Source organism: Culex quinquefasciatus, chromosome 1, assembly GCF_015732765.1.
Source record: "Culex quinquefasciatus strain JHB chromosome 1, VPISU_Cqui_1.0_pri_paternal, whole genome shotgun sequence".
Taxonomy (NCBI): Eukaryota; Metazoa; Arthropoda; class Insecta; order Diptera; family Culicidae; genus Culex; species Culex quinquefasciatus.
This window is the reverse complement of record NC_051861.1, coordinates 6,492,420-6,511,629: the sequence shown is the minus strand read 5'-3', so window position 1 is coordinate 6,511,629 and position 19,210 is coordinate 6,492,420. Positions and strand designations below refer to the sequence as shown.

At 39.8% G+C, this 19,210-nt stretch overlaps 2 protein-coding genes across 4 annotated transcripts; one reads left to right on the top strand and one right to left on the bottom strand.

Moving 5' to 3' along the window:
• Positions 1-7,921: 7,921 nt before the first annotated feature.
• On the bottom strand, positions 7,922-11,496 carry LOC6036773 (arp2/3 complex-activating protein rickA). Of its 2 annotated transcripts, none has more exons than XM_038249669.1 (2): positions 11,070-11,496; positions 7,922-8,049 (listed from the first exon to the last, which is right to left on the bottom strand). In XM_038249669.1, exons 1-2 carry the CDS (start codon positions 11,468-11,470, stop codon positions 7,977-7,979), a joined length of 474 nt encoding a protein of 157 aa, XP_038105597.1. In that variant the 5' UTR covers positions 11,471-11,496; the 3' UTR covers positions 7,922-7,976. The 2 variants fall into 2 exon arrangements, with proteins under 2 accessions (XP_038105597.1, XP_038105596.1); XM_038249668.1 differs by having other exon boundaries at positions 7,922-8,053; positions 11,074-11,496.
• On the top strand, positions 8,176-10,745 carry LOC119765557. 2 transcript variants are annotated; one of them, XM_038249670.1, is made up of 3 exons: positions 8,176-8,329; positions 8,413-8,577; positions 10,393-10,745. In XM_038249670.1, the coding sequence occupies exons 2-3, from the start codon at positions 8,550-8,552 to the stop codon at positions 10,728-10,730; spliced, it is 366 nt and encodes a 121-aa protein (XP_038105598.1). In that variant the 5' UTR covers positions 8,176-8,329; positions 8,413-8,549; the 3' UTR covers positions 10,731-10,745. The 2 variants fall into 2 exon arrangements, with proteins under 2 accessions (XP_038105598.1, XP_038105599.1); XM_038249671.1 differs by lacking the exon at positions 8,176-8,329 and adding an exon at positions 8,340-8,345.
• Positions 11,497-19,210: the final 7,714 nt, after the last annotated feature.

Here is a 19,210-nt window from a genome sequence, read left to right as displayed (position 1 = left end):
TTGCACAGTGTAATGTTTTCCGTGCTTTTAAACCAGAACGGAGGTTTTATTCAAGTTGTTTGCCGGTTGCTGTTGTTGTTGATGCTACACACCGAACCGAAAAGATTCGTCCCCTAACCGGGAGAGGGACCCTGCAAGCCAACCAAAGTCCATATTCCGGAACAAATAATAAAACTTCAAAGGGCACCGCCACGGAACGATGCACATTGCGGCTAACCAGGCCCGGCCTGGATGGATGGATGGTGAGCTTTGGTTTCGGAAAGACCGTGAATAGACTCAGTTTTCGATTTGGGACGAAAAATGTTTGTATTAGTTCTAGACAGTTCAAAAACACCTCTCTGAACGGTATAGAGAAAAATGATTATTACTCTTTGAAAGTCAGTTTGAGCTGGGCTGGTTCTTGACAAATAGAAATATTTTGTTTTGTAGAAACAAATTTGCACTCAGCATCACAAAATGGGCCAAATAAAGTTCAAGATTAATTTGAAATTCAAATAACTGTAAATTTCAATTAAATTGAAGAATTTCAATACCCAACCGCTCCAAGAAAATTTCTAGTCCACATGACAGCTGCCACGTCACTTCCGGAGTGCAAACGGTGACCAAAAACCACATTCTCGAGCCTAATTCCACTTTATAGTAGAAATGCACCTTCCAGCTGGATAAATCCCAGAATATCCCTCGTCCGAGCTATTTGTCGTCACATGGTCATCATAACCGGACGCAACGACCCTTCTGAGTGCAGCACCGGCACATTTCCATTGAAGATTTGCGTTCATCCTGGCTGGGAGCAAGGAAAAACGGAGCCAGCTTTCGTTCCAAGTTTCCATTCAGTCAGTCAGTCAGCTGACCAGTCAACCGTGGTAATTGGCCAAATTTGAGTCGGAAATTTGCAAACACCACACCATCAACGCTTTTCCAGGTCCAGTGTGGTTTCAGAGCCCCCGAAAAAGGACGACGACAGATGTCCTTCGAGCGAGGCCGTGTCCACACTCGAATGACGGCTTCATCATCGTCGGGCCTGAATGTTGCCGGTGAGAAATGAGCTTTTTCCGATCTATAGCCGTCGAGCGCACTAATGTGGACGTCGGCGGAGAATGTTCTGCGCGATTCCGGTGACATCAAAGATGACGTCGCTTTTCGATGTTGAATGTGTGGCTTTCCAGCAGCTTTCGAACGAGCAGTGTTTTATTCGGAAAACCGGTTGCTCGTGATGAGCTCAAACGTGGAAGCAATTGAGAATAGTGACGAAAGATTGCTAAGAAATTGTAGGTCCAGGATTCAATTTGATAAAAGACAATATTTTGTAAAATTCGTCAATTTTTTCCAGTTTTTTTTTAATTTTGCTTTTTTAGATATTATGATTTTATGATTTTATGATTTTATGATTTTATGATTTTATGATTTTATGATTTTATGATTTTATGATTTTATGATTTTATGATTTTATGATTTTATGATTTTATGATTTTATGATTTTATGATTTTATGATTTTATGATTTTATGATTTTATGATTTTATGATTTTATGATTTTATGATTTTATGATTTTATGATTTTATGATTTTATGATTTTATGATTTTATGATTTTATGATTTTATGATTTTATGATTTTATGATTTTATGATTTTATGATTTTATGATTTTATGATTTTATGATTTTATGATTTTATGATTTTATGATTTTATGATTTTATGATTTTATGATTTTATGATTTTATGATTTTATGATTTTATGGTTTTATGATTTTATTATTTTATGATTTTATGATTTTATGATTTTATGATTTTATGATTTTATGATTTTATGATTTTATGATTTTATGATTTTATGATTTTATGATTTTATGATTTTATGATTTTATGATTTTATGATTTTATGATTTTATGATTTTATGATTTTATGATTTTATGATTTTATGATTTTATGATTTTATGATTTTATGATTTTATGATTTTATGATTTTATGATTTTATGATTTTATGATTTTATGATTTTATAGTTTTATGATTTTATGATTTTATGATTTTATGATTTTATGATTTTATGATTTTATGATTTTATGATTTTATGATTTTATGATTTTATGATTTTATGATTTTATGATTTTATGATTTTATGATTTTATGATTTTATGATTTTATGATTTTATGATTTTATGATTTTATGATTTTATGATTTTATGATTTTATGATTTTATGATTTTATGATTTTATGATTTTATGATTTTATGATTTTATGATTTTATGATTTTATGATTTTATGATTTTATGATTTTATGATTTTATGATTTTATGATTTTATGATTTTATGACCTTACAACAAGTAACAAATCACTCAACTTTTGATGTAGTGACCTACTCCACTGACGTGAGCTTACCCAATCCATCATGAAACATAAATCGCAAAGCTCCATGCAAAACAGCCCATGCGTCCCTAGAAAATGCAACTCCTTCATTCATCACCATCACCAAATCACAATAATCCGCGACTGGGCAAGAATGCAGCGTGCACCAACTTCGTTTGAATATCAGAAACTGACCGCCTCAAGCAAGTAAATCATGAATTTTCCGCGTCCTGGCACATTTCAGAAGGGGGGCCTGAAAAAGTCAAATCCTTTGCCCGTTCCGGTCGTCGGCGCGCTCTGTTCTTGTGGTTCTCGCACTTGAGCAGAAATCTCGACAAGCCCGGTAATGCATGGACTAGCGAGTGGCACTGGGAATGACCAACGACGACGACGACGACCTGCAAACATGTGCGCCGGGGGAACCGGTTTCGGCTATTTATTCTATAGCACTGGGCAAACATTTACAGTATTTTCAACATTTATGAGCATTAATGCGGTGATGTATGTTGAGCGATATAATTTTCTGTGCACACAAGCACACACATGCTCGCAAATATACATACGAACGCGGGGTTTCGGGAAGCACGGCGGTCCTTGTTCCGTACCAGCGGACATTTGCCACATGGGACGGCGAGGTTTCGGTTTCAGCGTAGGATGCACGGAAGTTTCAAAATAGATTATAGTTGTGAGTTGTGGGTTGTGAGTTGTGAGTTGTGAGTTGTGAGTTGTGAGTTGTGAGTTGTGAGTTGTGAGTTGTGAGTTGTGAGTTGTGAGTTGTGAGTTGTGAGTTGTGAGTTGTGAGTTGTGAGTTGTGAGTTGTGAGTTGTGAGTTGTGAGTTGTGAGTTGTGAGTTGTGAGTTGTGAGTTGTGAGTTGTGAGTTAAAAAGTACACATTGTGAGTTGTGCAAAACCAACTTCGTCAAACTTTCCGTGCCCAGAATCACCAGACGTCGTTGCATTTGGTTGATGTGATGCTTCAGAAGTGAGCAGCGCTCAATGTCGAGCGAATCCGTGCCCGGTACGAACTCTTGCTAATCCAACGCAATGGCTGCCTCCAAAAGTGACACATTCATGTCGGATTCGGTTATCACGTGACTTTTTGAAATGCTCATTTGCTAAATTTGCCACCGGTAGGCAGGGGATTCCATGACGACCAGCTTTCAACTTCCAGAAAAGCCCCGATCACAAAGGATTAATCGTACAATAGGAAGCTTCTTATCGGGGGTTGGAAAGTTTGATAACAAAAAATGCTCTCGTATCAGTTGCCGAAAACGGACACTTTCGAAAGACTTTTCAGTCAACAGTCAGTGGTGGCCGTCAAGATGTCCAAATCAGCTTTTGTCTTTGCATTTGTTTTGCTGCTACAGCTGGGAGCACTCCATGGAAATCCTGCCGCTTTTCCGACAGGCCCCTTTTTTGGACAAACACTGCTCGGTGGAGAAGCTGTCGGAGGACCGGTCACCATTCGCGAGAGTACAGTTGGTGATATCATCAACATTACGGTTAATGTCAATGGGACGATTCACTCGGAAGTCACGGTGGAGTTTCTGAACGTGCTGATTGGTGCACTCAACGACTACGGAAGTTATGGAATTACCCTGAGTGACTTAAGGGGTGCGCTGATAAATTACGTCGCAAAGCAGAGTGGAAATTTCTGATTGAAAATGATGAATTTTAATTTAAACTTTTTTTTTATTTTTCCACTCCCATTTTAATTGACATTGAACCAACCTAAAATCAAATCATGTACAAATAAATTACACAAAACCAGTAGCAATACTTTTTGCGACAGTGTCACAAAAAAAAAGCTGTTTTAAATCCCGCAAGGTCCGTGTAATGTGTCACACGTAATAAATTCGAGCAGTCACCGTGTTGTGATAGGTGAGGAATAAATTAAATTGCAAGAAATATGGCAGGAATGAAAAGTTGCGCCGGGAAATGCGAGCAGCGCCATCACGGTGCATTATCAAAAGGAAATGTCGTCCTTGATGGTTGCCCCAAACCACCCAAAGGGGAGGTTGATGAGTCAAGGTTGTCAGGCAAAAAGTGGGAATTAATGCTCGATTTATTGAAATTGATTCGTTTTTCGTTTTGTGAAACAAGCTAAAATTAATTTGTTCAGACAAATATATTAACAAAAGTTCAAACAAATGTTGCCACCTTCGTAACATCATCTTGGTGAAATTAAAAAAGTGCAAACCCCGGAACTATATAGTGTAACCACATTATTGTGCAGTCAGCGTGGCTCACGTGTGGTCTCCACGTGGGGGTTGCGTACACCTTTCGGTGGTTTGTGGCGTTTGTTGTTACCGGAGACGGAACGGTTCCCGGACGGTGTCCAGCGAACCGTGCTTGACTTAAACTGGACGTTCATGGAAAACAGAGCAAAAAAAAACCGCTGGAAGGTGGTCAACGGTTAGTTTACGACTAAATGTGACAGCTCTGGCAGGTGTTTCTCAGATTTCTATTATATAGTTTTGAAAAGGTAGAAAAGTTGCACGAATAACAATTGCGGCTCAGTTTATGAGTTTTATTGCGCGCTGAAATGTTTGCTGCATGGGTTTAAACGACTTCCTAATACCTGCTGGCCATCAGTTGCTTGACAAACTCTTCAGAATGGTCACGCCACAGTTGTTCCTTTTGTTCCTTGCTCAGGTTAGCTGACTTTTGACGAATCTCCTGGATTGCACTGACAAGATCATCAACGCCCATCGCCGGTTGTGGTGGAATGATTGGAGGTAGAGTTGGCAGAATTGGAGGCGATGGAGTAGTCGGTGGAGGTCCTGGAGGTCCTGGAGGTCCTGGTGGTCCCGGTGGTGGCATTGGAGGACGCGGCTGCTGGTCGCCCATTTTGATCAGAATGGCCGCGATGATGTTGGCGATGTTGGTGTTGACCTCACTCTGAACATTAGCGTCAATGTTCATGCCGACGGTGATGATGTCCCCGATGTTGTTGTCACTGATTGCGATGGGTCCACTGGTGACCACGCCAGCTAGGGTGGCCAGGGCCAGCATGGACGGTAGTAGGGACTTCATTTTGAAGGGGTTGGTAAAAGCTGAGGTCTTCAACAACAACTGACGCTGTGGGTTAACAGCTGGTCAGTTTATAAACGAGTTCAACGCAGGTGACGAAGACTGATAAACGGATATTAATCCACTTCGACTTTATCCACTCGATAAGCAAGCTGTGATTCACGGTTTCTAATACAATGCATCCAATCGATGAATTTGCAGGCTCATATGCAGGAAGGTGCTGTGTCCTATCCCTCGCCTAGACCAGACCAAAATCCATGATAAAGCTGACAGACCAAATCTGTCAGACCAAGACTGTCAGACCAAAGAGCAAAAAGTAAACAATCTTGGTCTTCGACGTAGGTGCACACAAATCAAGAAAAGAAAATTTGAAAAAGAATTTTATTTTTCCAATTCAATGACTGGGTTTGGACTGCAAAATTGAATGGACGTCAGAAAATGATTCAACAGTGCGGTGTCCTGTACACCGACAATTAAATAAGCAGTTAAAAGTCTTATTCATCCACATTAATTTTTGATCGCGTTTTCGGTTTACACCTGAAAAATCTTGAAATTATTTATACGGATTTGTGATTCCTCTCTTTCCACCATTCCCTTGCTCATATGCGATAGAAAATCACCCGTTTTTATCTAAATATTCTTCTTGTTTAAGGTGAAACGGGACACCAGTTCTTGGACAACTTCTGTTCAACTTAATTCAATTTTTGAACATGACAGATTGCTTGCTATCGACCCATCTAGCGTCTGCAAAACACAGATCTTCTTTAGATACGGAATTTTTCTTAAAGGTGCTTTCAAAAACTCGATTCGTAGTTTCAATCTGGCCTTCCCGTTTCACCTTAACATTGCAAATGTATAATTTTATCTTTTTCACTTTAAACAAATAATGTTAGCAATTTCCGAACAATGGCGGAAAGGGTATCAAAACATTCATATCATAATATTTTAGTTGTCATGTGATCGGGAAAAATCACTTCCTCTGATTTTTATGTTTTTCGATGTAGTAACTTTTGTTCAATGATTTTGACCTTTATTAATTTATTTAGCTTAGATATACAACCTATTTAACAGCAATTCCCCACGAAAACAGATCGGGCTCAAATTTTTTCTGGGGTTTCCCTGGCCGAAATAATCGTCGGTTTTTGCAAAACCCACTTTTTTAAAAAATCTTTACTCCCCGCCATTTCCACCGATTTCAGCTGTCTTATACGCAAATGAATGGTGATAAGTTGGCCTTTCCAAGAACAATAGTAAGATGTTTTAAAAATCTATCCTAACATATGAAAAGGTCTTATCGCTCGATTGCAACCCAGATTTGACAGCTCGATTGAAACCCCGAGAGTTGCAATTGATTAGAAACAAACTATTTTCAGAAAACAAAGAATCCAGTTAAAAAAAAAAAACAAAATGTAAAAACTAACTTAATCCACCTATGTGGTTGGTGCTTTCTTAACTCCTAACCAAAAATGGATAACATTAAATATCTGAAAATTATATCCATGTTAATGATAACAAACTGAACACCAAGTGCTTTTGAGGCCAGTTAAGTCCAGGCTTCAAAAATGTACATAATTATCACTTAAGTGGTCATAACTCGAGACAGGGTTGCCAGATCTTAAACATTTTAGACGCGTTTTAAAAGTCTTTTGATCACCGATCTAGCGATAGGTCGGATGTTAGCTCCGAACAAATTTTTCATACAGATAAGTGAGATCCGGCCATAAAAATCTCTCATCCGGTTCTCAATGTTTACAATTTTTTATACATAATTTTTGAACTACTAATCGAATCTTCAAGAAATTTGAAACTTCTTTGACACAAATCGGATGGGCCAGAGCCGAGAAAACTTGGCAAGAATTTTGAACACCAAGGCAAATACGCACACACAGACATTTGTTTAGTTTGCGGTTCTGAGTCGACAGGTACACAGCAAAAGAAAAGTTGAATTTTGGAATGTTTTTTTTTTTTTTTTCAAACAATATCTGTCACCATTTCCTGATGAATTTTACCATCATTTTTTTCTGAGTATACATGCAGGTGGGTCTACGAGCTTTTTGTGAAAAGCTCATTTTTTTGCTCTTTTGCTATTTCACTAGTAAAAGTAGTACTTTTTAATCAAAAAGCTGTATTTCAAGACGATTTTAACCAGAGCAGCAAAACGCTGCCTCCAGATTGCCTGTTCCATAATTGTGGGATGTTATTGTGCCTGAATTTAACAGATATTTTCACGAAAGAAAAAAATATCAGACGTTTAAAAAGCATTATTAAGCTTGATTTTCATTGATTTCAGTTTGTGAAGCCATTATTTTGTAAAAAAAAAACTCTCCTGGAGAGATCCAAAGTTTGTTTACATCCGTATGAAAAAAGTGTTCCGAATTTATTGATTTCAGGGGTTAATATTTTTTTTAACTTGATAACTGCATTATTCGAAAGATCACGAGAAAAGCTTTCACATGAAGGTAAAAGCAAATCATTGTGTTCAATTATAGATTTTCTATGATTTTTTCAACATTGGCCGATTGGCTGTCCCGAATGTGTGGGATGACTGTACATTTATTTACTTTTTATTTCTTCAGCAAATCATTTTGATCAATTCAGTCCTTGGCGGCCATCAATCTCTTCACAAACGGTTCCGCGTGCTCCCGCCACAGTTGGTCCTTCTGCTCCTGCCCTGTTTGAAAAATGTCGCACGTCGTACGAGTTGTCGCACGGTTGTGATTTTACCGTTTTGATATCGATTGGTCGAAAGGACGACAAACGGACGACAAACACTCGACATGCTCGACATGGTTTTTTCAATCGATTTACCTTCAATTCGACGTCGATTATCGTCGACGCAAACAGTTTGACAGTTCTCTTCTGTTGATCTTGTTCGGACTTGATTGCAACCGAGTCGAACCAGTTGTTGTTGCTTTTAGGCTTTTGGAGGATTTTGGACAGTTAATAGGTAAGTTGTTTACTAGGTTCAATTACTTTTTCTGCCGGAAAGTTCCGGCCGGAGTGGGCGAGTGACCGAATCTTGTATTCCAGATTTCGGTCTTCGTGGCGGAGGAGGAGGAGGACGGGAAATATGGTTTACTCGGCGGGCCATTCCGGAAGACGGGACGGGAAGGAACCAGTTTGCGATCGTGGAAGCGGTTGGTGTTTGGTGTTTTACCGTCCGCGGGATGTTGCGACGCATACCTAATGGAACTGGTGAGTCATGTTTTAGAAACGATGGAGGTGTGCTGGAAGTGCGATTGGACGATCGAAATTAAAAATAGGATGAATGGAACAAAACAAATTCTCAACTTTTCAATCCAATAATTCCAAACTGAAAAATAAAAAAATCAAAAATACTAAAATTTTTAAAAAACTTAAAAGCTGAAATTGTAAAGTTGTAAAATTCTAGCATTTCAGGACTTAAAAATGTGAGAATTCGAAAATTCTAAATTTATTGAATTTCTTGATATTGTGCAAATTGTTAGTATTCTTTTCTTAAATTCTAGAATTTATTAATTCTTCAAATTCTCAAAGTTTTCAAATATTTTTGAAAAAATTTGAAATTCAAAAATAAGAATTTTTTTTAATTGACAAAAACTTAAACACTAAAATTCCTTAATTCTTAAGTACTAAAATTCTTCAATTTATAAACACAAAAAATCTAACATTATAAAGTTCTTGAATTCCCAAAACGTTGGACGCACGAGTTGGAATTTTGAATTCTAATATTCAAAAAATTATGAGTTCTAAAATTAAAAAAATTGTAAATTCTGTAAATTCTAAAATTGAAATAATTTATATTTTTAAATTCTAAAATTTCAAAGATCTTTTTTTTTAATTACGCATTTAAAAACTTAATATGTTTCTTAAAATTTTAAAAATAAAAAAAAATGATTTTTTAGATCTTAATTTTTTTTTAAATTTTCAATAAAATACAAATTTAAAAAACTTTAACAAACTAAAATTAAAAAAAAAATATTACAAAATTTAAAAAAAATACAAGTTCAAGTTTTGTTTTAAGTTTTAAAAATTGTTTTTTTTATATTTAAAAGTTTTAAATTTTTTTAAATAGTAAAAAAAATCTTCTAACTTTTGAAAGTTTTCAAGGATTTTACAAAGTTAAAATTTTAAAAATATCACGAATTGAAATAAATGATTTTGGTATTGAGGCACCCTAAAATTCAAAAAATTTATAATTCAGAAAATTTTCATTTTTAAAAATTTCGAATTTCGGAACTTAAAATTTTTAAGAATTTCAGAATTAAAGAATTTTAAAATTTGAGAATTTTAGAATTTTAGTATTTTAGAATTTTAGAATTTTAGAATTTTAGAATTTTAGACTTTTAGAATTTTAGAATTTTAGAATTTTAGAATTTTAGAATTTTAGAATTTTAGAATTTTAGAATTTTAGAATTTTAGAATTTAAGAATTTTAGAATTTTAGAATTTTAGAATTTTAGAATTTTAGAATTTTAGAATTTTAGAATTTTAGAATTTTAGAATTTTAGAATTTTAGAATTTTAGAATTTTAGAATTTTAGAATTTTAGAATTTTAGAATTTTAGAATTTTAGAATTTTAGAATTTTAGAATTTTAGAATTTTTGAATTTTTGAATTTTTGAATTTTTGAATTTTTGAATTTTTAAATTTTTGAATTTTTGAATTTTTGAATTTTTGAATTTTTGAATTTTTGAATTTTTGAATTTTTGAATTTTTGAATTTTAGAATTTGAGATTCTTTTAGCATTCTTAAATCACGTACAATTTTCAAATAATAATATTCTCGGATTTCAAAACTAATTGCAATAATCTTAAATTTAAATCTATCATCTATCTAGGCATCTATTATTTATAATTCTTTTTTAAATGTTTAAATTTTGAAAGTTCATAAATTTAGTTTTTCTTTCATAGTTCAAAAAAACATATTTGAAATTTTATTGAATTGAAATTTTATAATTATTATTATTATTGAAATCTGAATTTAATTTTTAAATTCTTGCCAATTGTTGATTGATGATATATTTTTTTCAGGCAACAATCTGATTCTGCCGGAAACCGGAATGCGTTCCCGTGTGGTCACTCGTGGCTTCCGTAGAATCCACGGAAGCAGTCCCGTTTTTTTCGTACTCGTACTCCACAAAACCCACGTTTCCTCGTACTCCGGTAAACATCAATCCGTCGGAGATCCAAGATCGTCGCCAAGGCGTCGCATCCGGGTTTTGATCAGCTCGTCGAGGAACAAAAGTCCAACACGACCAAGATGCTGCCACGGCCGCCTCAGAAGAACACCAACACCCAAGCCGGAAGCTGCGGTCAAGGCAAATCCAGAAGGAAGCCAAGTTGGGGAAGAATCGGCGATACGCAAGTGAAATTAAGTGTACAATAAATATTTGTGAAATTTTGACAGCTGGAATAAAAAAAAATCAATAAAAACAAAACAACAGTTTTTTCAACTGCAAAATAACCCAAAAATCCGAAATGACAGCACACGACAATAGCACGACATTCTAAATAACAAAACCGTGCGACGTCGGTCGAATGTCGTACGACAATGTCATACAATTTCGATCATCGATCGCACGACAAATACGACATTTTGGTGCAAAAACGTATGACATTCGTGCGAAAGTCGCACGACATTGTCGAGCGACGTCGTACGATTGCACGGACGACAAACGACGGACGTCCGACGGACTTTTCAGTCAGGGTGGCTCAGGTTGGCGGCCTCTGCCTTCTGGCGAATCTCGCGGATGGCACTGATTAGGACCTCCACGGGTGGTGAGGGCGGTGGCATGATCGGCGGAACGGCCGTCGTAATCGGGGGTGTAATTGGTGGTGGATGGGGCGGCTGCGTTGTCACCGGAGGTTCTTCCCCGGGGGCTGTGGTGGTAGGTTGAGGTGGTCCCACCGGGGGACGCGGATGGTCGCCCATGTTGACCAGCAGAGCCAGGATGATGTTGGCGATGTTGACGTTCAAGTCACCCTGGATGTCGGCGGCGACGTTCATCCCGATGGCCGTAATGTCCCCGATGTTGTTGTCTCGGATTGAGACGGGGCCGCAGCTCACACCCCCGAGGGTGACCAGAGCGAGGAACAGAAGTGGTTTCATTTGGACTGGTTAGGTTTTGCGGAGTGACTGAATGGTTTTTAAAGGTTTTCCAGTTGAGAAGAGAGAAAATAGATAACATTTATCGCGCAGGGATGAGCTTTGCAGGGGAATCCTTTACTGATAAACCTTCATTTTAGCTCGAGATGAGTCACCTTTATATCAGAACTCAAGCTCGACGGCAAACATTTGCGGATTGCCTTTGAATGAGTTTCCCTGGCCATATTTCAGCCGGCATTAGCCAGCTAGTAGTCATTTCTCATCATTTCACATTTTGCCACATTTCAGCACACTTGTCATTCAGCACATGCTCAGCGTGTCCTCTGTGGCCATCACCTTCTGCCAGTACGGGGAAAAGAGCCCTCCGGGAAGCCCCCGCAACCAAAGAGATGTCATAAGTCGTCACACCGAAATGGAAGGAAATTCGTCCGGTGCCACCCACTCATAATTCATGGCCCGCCTCCCCCAAATTCCACCACTTTCCCTCACAAAATCTTCCTTCTTTTGCCCACGACGCAACGAGAAGACAACAACGGCTTGTGAGCTCTCACTGAATAGGCCATTCTGGCTTGTGAACTCACTGAAAAGGTCGCAACGAAAAGACAACAACGGCTTGTGAGCTCTCACTGAATAGGCCATTCTGGCTTGTGAACTTACTGAAAAGGTCGCAACGAGAAGACAACAACGGCTTGTGAGCTCTCACTGAATAGGCCATTCTGGCTTGTGAACTCACTGAAAAGGTCGCAACGAGAAGACAACAACGGCTTGTGAGCTCTCACTGAATAGGCCATCCTGGCTTGTGAACTCACTGAAAAGGTCGCAACGAGAAGACAACAACGGCTTGTGAGCTCACTGAATAGGCCATTCTGGCTTGTGAACTCACTGAAAAGGTCGCAACGAGAAGACAACAACGGCTTGTGAGCTCACTGAATAGGCCATCCTGGCTTGTGAACTCACTGAAAAGGTCGCAACGAGAAGACAACAACGGCTTGTGAGCTCACTGAATAGGCCATTCTGGCTTGTGAACTCACTGAAAAGGTCGCAACGAGAAGACAACAACGGCTTGTGAGCTCACTGAATAGGCCATCCTGGCTTGTGAACTCACTGAAAAGGTCGCAACGAGAAGACAACAACGGCTTGTGAGCTCTCACTGAATAGGCCATTCTGGCTTGTGAACTCACTGAAAAGGTCGCAACGAGAAGACAACAACGGCTTGTGAGCTCACTGAATAGGCCATCCTGGCTTGTGAACTCACTGAAAAGGTCGCAACGAGAAGACAACAACGGCTTGTGAGCTCTCACTGAATAGGCCATCCTGGCTTGTGAACTCACTGAAAAGGTCGCAACGAGAAGACAACAACGGCTTGTGAGCTCTCACTGAATAGGCTATTCTGGCTTGTGAACTCACTGAAAAGGTCGCAACGAGAAGACAACAACGGCTTGTGAGCTCTCACTGAATAGGCCATTCTGGCTTGTGAACTTACTGAAAAGGTCGCAACGAGAAGACAACAACGGCTTGTGAGCTCTCACTGAATAGGCCATTCTGGCTTGTGAACTCACTGAAAAGGTCGCAACGAGAAGACAACAACGGCTTGTGAGCTCTCACTGAATAGGCCATCCTGGCTTGTGAACTCACTGAAAAGGTCGCAACGAGAAGACAACAACGGCTTGTGAGCTCTCACTGAATAGGCTATTCTGGCTTGTGAACTCACTGAAAAGGTCGCAACGAGAAGACAACAACGGCTTGTGAGCTCTCACTGAATAGGCCATCCTGGCTTGTGAACTCACTGAAAAGGTCGCAACGAGAAGACAACAACGGCTTGTGAGCTCACTGAATAGGCCATCCTGGCTTGTGAACTCACTGAAAAGGTCGCAACGAGAAGACAACAACGGCTTGTGAGCTCTCACTGAATAGGCCATTCTGGCTTGTGAACTTACTGAAAAGGTCGCAACGAGAAGACAACAACGGCTTGTGAGCTCACTGAATAGGCCATCCTGGCTTGTGAACTCACTGAAAAGGTCGCAACGAGAAGACAACAACGGCTTGTGAGCTCACTGAATAGGCCATCCTGGCTTGTGAACTCACTGAAAAGGTCGCAACGAGAAGACAACAACGGCTTGTGAGCTCACTGAATAGGCCATTCTGGCTTGTGAACTTACTGAAAAGGTCGCAACGAGAAGACAACAACGGCTTGTGAGCTCACTGAATAGGCCATCCTGGCTTGTGAACTCACTGAAAAGGTCGCAACGAGAAGACAACAACGGCTTGTGAGCTCTCACTGAATAGGCCATCCTGGCTTGTGAACTCACTGAAAAGGTCGCAACGAGAAGACAACAACGGCTTGTGAGCTCTCACTGAATAGGCCATCCTGGCTTGTGAACTCACTGAAAAGGTCGCAACGAGAAGACAACAACGGCTTGTGAGCTCTCACTGAATAGGCTATTCTGGCTTGTGAACTCACTGAAAAGGTCGCAACGAGAAGACAACAACGGCTTGTGAGCTCACTGAATAGGCCATTCTGGCTTGTGAACTCACTGAAAAGGTCGCAACGAGAAGACAACAACGGCTTGTGAGCTCTCACTGAATAGGCCATCCTGGCTTGTGAACTCACTGAAAAGGTCGCAACGAGAAGACAACAACGGCTTGTGAGCTCACCGAATAGGCTATTCTGGCTTGTGAACTCACTGAAAAGGTCGCAACGAGAAGACAACAACGGCTTGTGAGCTCACTGAATAGGCCATCCTGGCTTGTGAACTCACTGAAAAGGTCGCAACGAGAAGACAACAACGGCTTGTGAGCTCACTGAATAGGCCATCCTGGCTTGTGAACTCACTGAAAAGGTCGCAACGAGAAGACAACAACGGCTTGTGAGCTCTCACTGAATAGGCTATTCTGGCTTGTGAACTCACTGAAAAGGTCGCAACGAGAAGACAACAACGGCTTGTGAGCTCTCACTGAATAGGCCATCCTGGCTTGTGAACTCACTGAAAAGGTCGCAACGAGAAGACAACAACGGCTTGTGAGCTCTCACTGAAAAGGCCGCAACGAGAAGACAACAACGGCTTGTGAGCTCTCACTGAATAGACCATCCTGGCTTGTGAACTCACTGAAAAGGTCGCAACGAGAAGACAACAACGATTTGTGAAAGGCCGAAGTCAGCCGAAGATCTGCCTCTGGAGTGCAGTTCAAGGACGCTGATGTTGACAACTGCGTGGGGTGCGCTAAGGATAAGCAAACCCGACTACCATTCCCTAAAGCGGTGTATGCACTTCGGAAGGAATCGGTCAAGAAAAAAATCAAATGGGCAGCAGCGGCAGCGAAAGCAAGCCAGAGAGGGTGAAGAAAAGCCCCAAGAAATCTCTCCTTCTCCTTTGTTCTGCTGTTCGTGAAGCTGTTTCTTTACCCCTTTCCTTCCGATCTGCATACCAGCCTTAAGAAAAGACACCGTGCCGTCAATGATCCTTGGGGTATCGTCTCTATGATCTGATCGTCTTTCAAAATAGAGAACTGATCTTAATTGGCGAAGCAGGACAAGACATCAAGACAGAGACTACGGAACCAATTGAAAACAGCAATTCGAAGCGAGTGTGTGCTTTAGTGCTTCAGCTGCGTTGTCGCATTCCGAACCGAAGGTCTGAAGACAAAAAGTCGAAGTCCGAAGCAAGTTGAATCAAGGTCATGCAGGAACCTTTTATCAGAATGACGAAATAATTACTTGTTTGAAATATAGTTAATGTTTTAACTACATGGTAAACCTATCAAAAGAAGATAGGATAAAAAAAAATTGTGAGGTAAACAATATCTCTACTGTTTCTGATACGCAACACAGCATGAATGATTTAGTTTGATTGCTTTGGTGAGTTGCGCTAGTAACTTTTTTTTAGGAGAGGGGGGAAGATGTGTGGACCCGAATAATAACCCCCGCATGTACGCCCCTTGTGCTAAGCGTTACGCCCACCCGTAACGCATATATCCTGTCAGCGGTCAGCTGCCAGTCGATGTCAACAAACTGTGCCCCTTCCAACAACTATCTCCGGACGAACCAGACGTGTCGGGGATTCTCTCCACGGCACCAACCTAAGTTTCCCACACTCAGCTCTCAAAAGAACGGCAAAAAGAGGTTGACCTATAGCTGTGTGACGACAAATGAAATATGTAAAGAAGGCCACAAATCTATTGGACCACGACGAAAGACAAAACCCTGAACCAGATGCAGTTGAGTGGAGTGGAGGGCGTCATTTCTTCAAGTTCTAATGAAAACACTCGCCCCGGAGATGGATGAGTCGCAATGTTTGAACTTTCGCTTATTTAAAGCTGTTTGTTCAGTTATAGTGGTCTCTTATCGCATTCGAAATTTTAAAATGTGAACTATCACAATTCAAAACGGTACCGAATGTTAAATTTCAGTTAAAAAAAACTAGCAAAACATATTTCATAATTTGAAAAAAAATCACTTAAGCATAAAAAAAAAATGTATTCAACGATCACCAGCCTTCACCCCTCAACCAAAACAAATCATGTTTTCAATAAACACCCATCAGGCAAAAAAACTTGAATTTTGTTTATTGGACCTTTAAAAAAACTTTAAAATTTAATGTTATCAGTGCGCGTTTATTACCCGAAGCGATCATTAACTTGGTCGAACACACTTTAAATTTGTTTAAATAAGCCGAGGTGAATTCAAAATGGCTGTGGCGAGTTTCTGTAGAGGTTTCTGATCATTCAAAATTGAAATTGGAATGTTTTTCTATAGATTTTTGCCTTCCTCACGTTACTGAGGAAAGGCTATAAAATCACTCGAAAAATGAACTTCTCAATTAGACCTCCTAGACCCACCTTCATGTATACCTATCGACTTAGAATCAAATTCTGAGCAAATGTCTGTGTGTGTGGTGGGATGTTGATCAAAAAAATGTCACTCGATTATCTCAAGACTGGCTGAACCGACTTTGTCCGTTTTGGCCTCATTCGATCCGTCCTGGAATCCCATAAGTCACTATTAAAAATTATGGAGTTTAGTTAAGTATTTTAAAAGTTCGGAAGATTGTAAAAAGGGTGGTCATGCTATACATTTTCAGAAAGGTATTTAAAAGACCTTTTCAACGCATCCAAGGCATTGAAGATCTGAAAACCCTATCAAAAGTTATAAGCACTTAAGTGTAATTTACGCACCTTTTGGAGGCCGGATCTCAGATATTTTGATGAAAACGTTGTCCGGATCTCTCATGCGACCTATCGTTGAATAGGTTATCAAAAACCTTTCCAACGCGTCCAAGACATTGAAGATCTGACAACCCTATCAAAAGTTATAAGCACTTAAGTGTTATTTACGCACCTTTTGGAGGCCGGATCTCATGATCATCTCATCTTATCTCATGATATTCATGCGACCTATCTTTGGATAGGTAATTAAAAGACCTTTTCAACGAGCACGAATTGGATTGAAGATCTGACTACCCTGTCATAAGTTGTAACCACATAAGTGCCCTGCAATATGAAGATCTGACTACCCAATCTAGTGGTATGAATAATGAGTCAAAATTGATAAAACTCTGAAAAACACCTCCATTTTGTGTCTATTTTGGATAGCACCCTTTAAATGTGAGGAAGGCACCAACCACCTAAGGGTGGATTAAGTAAGGTTTTTCTTTTGAAACTACGCAAGCGGAGGAGACTGTTATAAAAAAAACCAAATTATGACAAGAAAGTACAACACCACAAGCATACAAAGCCAAACCCGACATGTCGTTTACTAAAAATTAATAGTGGAACTACCACATTGACAATGACAGCGGCTTGGGAAAACAAATTAAAATCTGGCTGAATCCGATTTGCTGGCGGAGGAAAACTGTAGAATAGCGAGAGCAAAATAATATACACCACGATGAATCAATTTTCGCCACATGTTTGGCAGTTTTGAATTTTTCATGAATTGGAAGATTGGATGGCTGCTAGCCACAGATCTGAGATGTACAATTTTAGGTATTACGTCGAACGGTTTAATTTTTTCATATTTATTTATTTAAAATTCTACTCTTCTAAATGCAGATAACACAATCAATGCAACATTTAAACTACCCAGTCCCGTTGGACCCCTTATTTTCCAAATTTTAATCTGCATTTTCCCTTTTCCGATGGCCAAAACAACGCGTGTCCAGCGACGAGGGGCCATTGAAAAATTTATGGACAATTACGACGGTGGCGCACCCAAAATTGCTCCCTCACCCGTCACCGTACGGTTTAATTAAAAAATATTCATTCTTTTCCATTATCATAATTCAATCGAATTTATGTGTTTACGAATAATTAAATTCTCGTCGCGGAACCGCACTTGGTTTATTCGTCGTGACTGTTTTTTTTTTTTTTTTAATCAGTCAACACTGTTGCCAATCTCGACCAGGCCCAGAAAGGGACCAGTTGAAGGTGCCACCGGTCTCGGAACGGCATCCTGCATCAGCATCCCGATGAGTTTCTGCAGCTGGAACGGAATGTTCTGCTTGCCGGTGTCGGAGGATGTCCGGCGGAATGCTTCCGCCATTGCTTCCCAGGTGTCGTCGCCCTTGATGACGTTGGTGATTTTGACGCCAAAGGGTGCCCTCTGGCGAACCGGAGTGGCCTGAAGGAGGGCACATGCAGTCGTCAGCAGTAAAAGGATGGTTACAGTCGGTTTCATGGTTGCAGTTACACTGAGTTAGTGATGGCTTCGTAATTGAATGAGTAGTCACACGACTTGGTTATCAGTTTTGACGGACCATCAAATGGGATTAGGACCGTTTTTGAATGGCCCATTCAAGTCTCACGATATTTCAAGCATTGATGCATGTTTATTGAAGTAGCAGATTTATCAGAATATTTCCGAACTTTTTATTTAATTTAAATTACTTTCAAGTCGTTTAATTTGCTGTCACCAAATTAACTTTGAAGTTAGTCCATATTGAAAACAGACCCATTAAACTTTCACCCCGAGCCAATTCCCATCATCCATCAAGCAAGGTGCGCCACAAAGGTTATAAACCGTCCCACCACGTGACCACGTGGACCATCCCCACCATCATCCCGACAAATTGAAATTAATCGACCACATGCGGCAACCAAATATGACCGAGGGGTGCGACACTTATTACCACCCCAAAGGATGGGGGGTTGTTTACAGTGTGATTTTTTTACTCTCTCTCCCCAATCACCCACGTTCATACTATTTTTGCACTCATGTCAAACATGAAGCCGGTAACCAACCCAACAACCACAAAAACCTCCAACTGACAATAGATTGGTGGTGGTGGTGGAGGTGGTGCCAACCAAATGAACTCTAATCTCCCAGAACCGAGCGTTGACCACCTCGCCCGGGAGGTCACCATGTTTCTAAAATGATTTCCCACTGCTACAGTTCTATATTTGCTCTTATTTGGCGGTTTCCGGTATCACTAAATCGCCGATGGCGTGCTCACGTGACGCAAAAGCCAGTTAATTATTTGACGCCATTTTGATGACAAATTTTAAAAGACACCATTTTACTGTCAAAATTCTAACCCCAAAACCGAGTCCCCGTCAAAGCTAATGGCGAATGCGTTACGAGAGCAAGTCACGCAAAGCTTGTGCACGTGAGTTGTGCGAGGTTATTATGGTCCTATTTGGAGCGCATTCTGGCGTAAAAAATCGGATTTGCAAACAGATATTAGTTTGATGTCAGAACCGAATTAAATTTTCAACCCACGCGCAATAGACGTCACGTTCTGCACTCCA

Bases quoted from the DNA above. Each gene is read 5' to 3' on its own strand.
- LOC119765557 (XM_038249670.1), top strand. From the start codon at position 8,550: ATGTTGCGACGCATACCTAATGGAACTG. The intron at 8,578-10,392 runs GTGAGTCATGTT...TATTTTTTTCAG, and splicing joins ACGCATACCTAATGGAACTG to GCAACAATCTGATTCTGCCG.
- LOC6036773 (XM_038249669.1), bottom strand. From the start codon at position 11,470: ATGAAACCACTTCTGTTCCTCGCTCTGGTCACCCTCGGGGGTGTGAGC. The intron at 8,050-11,069 runs CCCTGACTGAAA...TCAAACAGGGCA, and splicing joins GAGGCCGCCAACCTGAGCCA to GGAGCAGAAGGACCAACTGT.